Source organism: Pseudoliparis swirei, chromosome 24 (assembly GCF_029220125.1).
Source record: "Pseudoliparis swirei isolate HS2019 ecotype Mariana Trench chromosome 24, NWPU_hadal_v1, whole genome shotgun sequence".
Classification (NCBI taxonomy): Eukaryota; Metazoa; Chordata; class Actinopteri; order Perciformes; family Liparidae; genus Pseudoliparis; species Pseudoliparis swirei.
The window spans coordinates 20,179,197-20,184,894 of NC_079411.1; the positions used below are offsets into that span (position 1 = coordinate 20,179,197).

The window sequence follows — 5,698 nt, forward strand, 5'->3', positions numbered from 1 at the left end:
CAGCGCTGATTGGCTCTCACAACGCAGCGTTCTGGTTCTGTGCTGTGACGTCGCTAGTGACATCACGGGCACCGTTGTATATAGCGCAGACTCGAGCGCTGTTCTGAGGTCTACTTGAGGATCTGGGAGAGTCCTGGGGACCAGAATATGGTAACCAGGATGTGTACCCTAGGTACTCGTAGACTGGGGGGGGGGGAGATAGATAGGTTCTCTGATATATACACATGTACATACATAAATACTGTACATGGTGAACTAATCTTACATTAGGTTGTTCAGCTGAAGGCCTAGGTAGAAAATGCACGGCCCGCCACTGCCTGCTCGTGGTGTCTGTGTGCGTAAATAAAACCTCATCTGACAGTAAAGCATCAAGCTCTGCTGCCTTTGTGATTACAAAACCCTGCTGGAAGTTTGCGGGAAGTTATGCGAGAGAGGACCGTGGCTGCTGCCTCTTGACGTATACACGCAGTTTATTCTGAAGAGGTGATAAACAAACTCCACGCGCCATAATCCTCTTACAGATCTGCAAAATAAAGCGTTCGTAAAATCGTGAGCTCGACTTAAAGGGACAATGGAAAGTCTCCCTCAGAGAAGTCACATGAGCTGTAAGTCAAGTCCTTGAGATAAGAAACATCAGCACTCAATGTGACATTAACATTAAATGACGCCGACATTCTTCTTCTTTTTAAATGTATTTTTTAGGCCTGCGCTCAAAACAGCAAACCCAAATTAAAAAAGGTGTGTCTCTGCAACGACAAGGGCTATTTGAATAATGTTGGTGTTATAATCAAGGCAACCAACACGTGTGAGCGTGTGTTCAGATGTGTGAATGTCAGGATATATCTGACTGGTTAAGAGTAAATAAAGATGAAACACAGGAACAATTAAAGTTTCAGGTATGAAAAAACACTCAGGATGATTGTCTCTGATAGCTGAAATGTCTAAACCCAAATCATAGCACAATATGTGAACAGTCTCTACTAAGTTTGACTTTGATAAAGTGAAGCAGAACAAAGTTACAGAGGGTTTGGTACAGAGAGTTCAGACAAGGTCTTCAAAATGGGCATTTGGGCACATTTTGGCAGCATCTGTGCCATTTGAATTTTCTTATGTACCAAACCATATATTTCACTTGTATATTACTTATGGTGTTCAATACATCCAAATACAGCAGTTTTGGACTTTTAATTAATTTTTTTCCGAAACAAAATAAACTGAATGTTGAAACGAAATGGCTTATATCTCGGTGATCTTTGGCGCAGAGGGATTTTGGTAGAAATGTGTGCAATCTGTGTTGAATCGTCTTGCGTTTCGCTATATGGCTTTTTCTGATAGCACCGAGCTAAGGAAACGTGCCGAATGGGCTGACTTAAAATTATCATTATGATATTTTAATAATTATTTTAGTTTGTGTTAAAGTTGTGTTGCAATGGCAGACTCATTCTTGTAGCCCAGGTTCTGTTGTTTTATTTGATGTGTAATATCAATGTATTTTCTCATGATTATTGTAATGTTTACACCTTAATGTGTCATAATGTGTCCATATCTCCCTATATAGGGGGCTCGGTGTTAGTAATGAACCAATCAGAATAGCTCATACCTTTCCAACTCTGTAACTCAGGTGAGTGCCTGTTACACCTATCAGGTTACAATAGCTTGCTAACAGGTTGGCGTGAGACCACCAACACATGACCGGTAAAGTCCAAATCTGCTGCAGGTCTGTTGGTGGCATGACGGATCATTCTCTCCTCACCGATATCCCTCTTGACCCCGACTAAACATGTTTCAATTTACTCACGGGGAGTTGGGGGGTGGGGAGGTTTGGTCATCCAGCTCGCTTCGGGATTAAAAAGCAAGCACCTCGTGCGCACCGAGGGTATAAATACAGCTGGCGCGCGGCTCTCCGCTCAGTCTCCGCGCGCAGTCCTGTTATGCACGGATTAGGCTTTTGAGACTAGGAATTAAAGGAGAGAGCGGCGCAGACAGACAGACAGACAGACAGACAGACAGACAGTGCCTTTTGCTTTACTTTCAAACATTTTGGGTTAAAAAGAAAACAACAACAAACACACGAGCATGTCAGTGGCGGGCGCAGTGCCGTTCATGAGGCCGCTCCATATCCGCTCTCCGGTGTCGCAGGGCCGCCGACACACGCTGCCGGCCAGCGAGTTCCGCTCCCTCAGCCCGGAGGATGCCATCAGCGTGTTCGAGATTGAGAGAGAAGGTAAGCAGACTCTTAATGCTTCACTGACTACGGCCTGCAGCACTGATCAGCGCAGTCTTGGCACATTTCAGGACAGCGTTACGCACAGTACGTGTTCCTTCATTTGGGGAACAACACGCAGCAGCCTCGTAGACACTTGCACTCACTAATGACGTTACCATGGTGATTTAACTCTTCTAGAGCGGCGTCAAGCGCTGGCGCTTGCACCCTGCGCCAGATACTGACGGGCACAATTGAAATGACCGTAACTCCGCCACCGTTTACGCGATCGACGTATTTCTAGCGGATTCCGAACGTTAAGAAACGGAGCTTTCCGTTGATATTTACGGTAATGGTAAAAACCAGTGGAGGGATTGCCTCTGGGGGAGCCGGAAGTGAGCAGGAGAGCACCAGGAGAGTGTTTGAGAAGTGCTTAAGTGGCCTTTGAGTGACATTTGGTGTAAATAATAGTATTAGCATTGTTTAATTCTCAATGGCCCGTGCACTTTCATGTCCCCACAAACCAAAAGATGGAGACTGGGAAAAGAACAGACAGAAGGCTGAGACAGAGACGGTGTATTATCTGCCATAAAAGCACTCCCTGTGTGAGGGTCTTCAGCTGGACAGGAATACTTCAGAAAGCTAAACAAATCTCTAAAACGCCATTTACTAATAAAACCGCCTGTAACATGGACACTGAAAGCTCCACGCAAAAACAACAGTTTGAGAAGATGCACAATGAGTTCAATTTTATTCGTGTCATGTCAAAAGTTAATTTCATATGGTTTCTAAAGAGGAACCTGATCAATTCAAATACGTTTCTATACTTTTGTGTTATTACACACTGTTTTAAGCATCTATAACATATAATGACACATACTTGCCAGATTTGGAACGATACATTTCTCCTTAAAAAAAGAGCAACACTATTTTACATAAAGGGCATTTTCTGACACATTTATTGATAATTAAAAAAAAGAGAGAAAAAGGACCATTGTCACCATTACAGCTCTACAAGGGTCTTTCCAGGTGATATGGGTTCATGTGTCTTTAACCTGTATAACATCCCTGGCTGTGATCCAGGCTCTTCTCATCACATTCCCATAATAGTCAGGACAAGTGGGAACTGTATGTCCACTTCCCTCGCATCCAGGTATGTGTGTCTAATTTCTTCCTCCTCCTCCTCACAGCTTTCATCTCAGTGTCTGGGGAGTGTCCTCTGCACCTGGACGAGGTGCGTCACTTCCTCACCCTGTGCCCTGAGCTGTCTCTTGGCTGGTTTGAGGAGGGACGTCTGGTAGCTTTCGTCATCGGCTCACTGTGGGACCAGGAGAGGCTTAATACGGTAAGACAGAGCAGAGGACACCTGGACGGTGATTTACCCGACTGACTGGCAAGGAAAATGCAAAAACAGGTTCAAATCAGATTAACAAAGGAGATTTTGAAAGATTTAAAAAGGCATATTTATAGTGTGATATCTTTTGGAAATTCAGTGGGCGAGGATAAATGTGCCGCACTCACCTAAATGTCACTGGAGATATTCACATTTGCGGGAGTAGCACAAGCTTCAGCAATATTGCAGCATCTAATTCAAACCAGCTGAGGCGAGATGAAGGGCCCTCATCGAAATGTGATACATGGAACAATTTTTCTAATCTGAAAATGGTAGACAGGTTCAAAAGTGAATACAAATCTTAATTTCACAGTTGTAATGCAATTGTGTGGACATACTCAAGAGTAAAAGGCATATTCGCAAAGCTCAATCAGAGCCATATAAAGCTCTGAAGATGTTATAGAGGTCAAAGGTCACAGTGTGTCTCTTTTAATATTAAGACCAGGATTTTGACGCATCTTTCAAGCTCCAAAGATTAGAGAACGTGTAACAATAGAGAAGAATCATGAATAAAGTCAGCTCGTTTTATAAATAATGTCAGTTACATAATCAGCGCAAGTGAAAATACCATGCGACCCCCGAACAGCAGAGACAGCCGGACTCAAACATCAACAGTTCTTTTATCCCTTTGGTATAAATAAGTTAAAACGTGCCATCTGGAGCACAGCAGGTTCCCATAAGGGCATTTACCCGTTCTCACACCTCTCCCCTCCATCTTTGTTTCCCAGGATGCCCTCACTCTCCACAAGCCCCACGGGACCACGGTCCACATCCACATCCTGGCGGTCCACCGGACCTTCCGCCAGCAGGGCAAAGGCTCCATCCTGATGTGGCGCTACCTGCAGTACCTCCGCTGCCTGCCCTCCGTCCGCCGCGCCGTGCTCATGTGCGAAGACTTCCTGGTTCCCTTCTACCGGAAGTCGGGTTTCAAGGTGCAGGGCCCGAGCAGGATCACAGTGGGGCCCCTGGCCTTCATCGACATGGTGTACCCGGTCAGGGGCCACGCCTTCATGCGTCGGAACAGCGGCTGTTGAGGACAGAAGGACTATCTCCCTGGCATTCAGTGGCGGCGGGACCACGGCCCTCTCGGAGACGTCGGAGCGGCACGCCAGCGGCCGGCGTGGCGCTCGTGAGCATCGCTGTGGCGAGACCGGTCGGTCAGGCGGCGAAGGAGAGCGTTCTGACCGCAGGTCCGCAGACAGCCGAGAACGAGGAGCTGCCACCCAGCTGTCGGCAACAGCTGGATGGACAAGTGGTCGGAAACTATAAGTGTATTGATCTGTAGTTTAAACAGCTAATCCTTAGAGCAAAGCACTGAAAGAATGAACGCACTTTTGTATGGAGCTTTATTTTGAAAAATGTATTCTCATTCAATAGAACGCAGCTGCCTTGTTTCTTTCTTTGCCCTCTTTTTTTACATGTGCTATTTAACCAATCGAACACTGTGTCTGCCCAATATTATTGCAGTCTGTTATTTATAGTTCTGTATAAACAGCGTGCTTTAGAAGACACGTTCAATAACTATGACGACGATACGACTAAAGTCAAACCAGCAAGGAAGATGGAATAAGAACACAAAGTGAGGAAATCAGCAACCAAACATCAGATAATAAGTCACTGTGTGTGTCTGTTTTTTAAATTAGGATTTGATTTGACCCAGTCTCAATCAGTGATTGTTGCTTGTACACAGAAAATCACCGATGTATATTTAGTGTGTTTCCTACATATATATGTGCTTCGAAAGGAGTCCTTGATCGTCTCCTTTCGCCTTTCCCTTTGTAGAAAATCCCCACCTTCGTTCTTCAAATATTAAAAGTTCTATTTTCTAGCATTTCTGCTTTGAGGTCTTTCATTCATTTGAACCATTCCACCTCGGTGGTCCGTGGAGCTACATGGCATGATTTTGAATATAGATGCTACTTGTTAAATGTACTTCTGATCCATGAAGATATAATATGCAGTTATTCTCACTAATGTAAAAAAAAAAGTTCTCACCGGTGAATGCCAGATACAAACCCTCATTATTACTAGAGTGGCATCATGTTGGAGTAGATTGTCGCGTGTAAAACTGAAGACAAACAGAACAATACCTCGACCTGAAA

At 44.7% G+C, this 5,698-nt stretch overlaps 1 protein-coding gene across 1 annotated transcript; it reads left to right on the forward strand.

Annotated features, from left to right (window-relative positions):
* The first annotated feature begins 1,940 nt into the window (after window positions 1-1,940).
* Window positions 1,941-5,427, forward strand: aanat1 (arylalkylamine N-acetyltransferase 1). Its single transcript, XM_056408990.1, has 3 exons — window positions 1,941-2,224; window positions 3,394-3,548; window positions 4,325-5,427. The coding sequence occupies exons 1-3, from the start codon at window positions 2,077-2,079 to the stop codon at window positions 4,628-4,630; spliced, it is 609 nt and encodes a 202-aa protein (XP_056264965.1). The 5' UTR covers window positions 1,941-2,076; the 3' UTR covers window positions 4,631-5,427.
* The last annotated feature ends 271 nt before the right edge of the window (window positions 5,428-5,698 follow it).

Excerpts from the sequence above, each read along its gene's own strand:
- aanat1 (XM_056408990.1), top strand. The coding sequence starts at position 2,077 with ATGTCAGTGGCGGGCGCAGTGCCGTTCATGAGGCCGCTCCATATCCGC. Across the intron at positions 2,225-3,393 it reads GTTCGAGATTGAGAGAGAAG|CTTTCATCTCAGTGTCTGGG; the intron begins GTAAGCAGACTC and ends TCCTCCTCACAG. Across the intron at positions 3,549-4,324 it reads ACCAGGAGAGGCTTAATACG|GATGCCCTCACTCTCCACAA; the intron begins GTAAGACAGAGC and ends TTTGTTTCCCAG.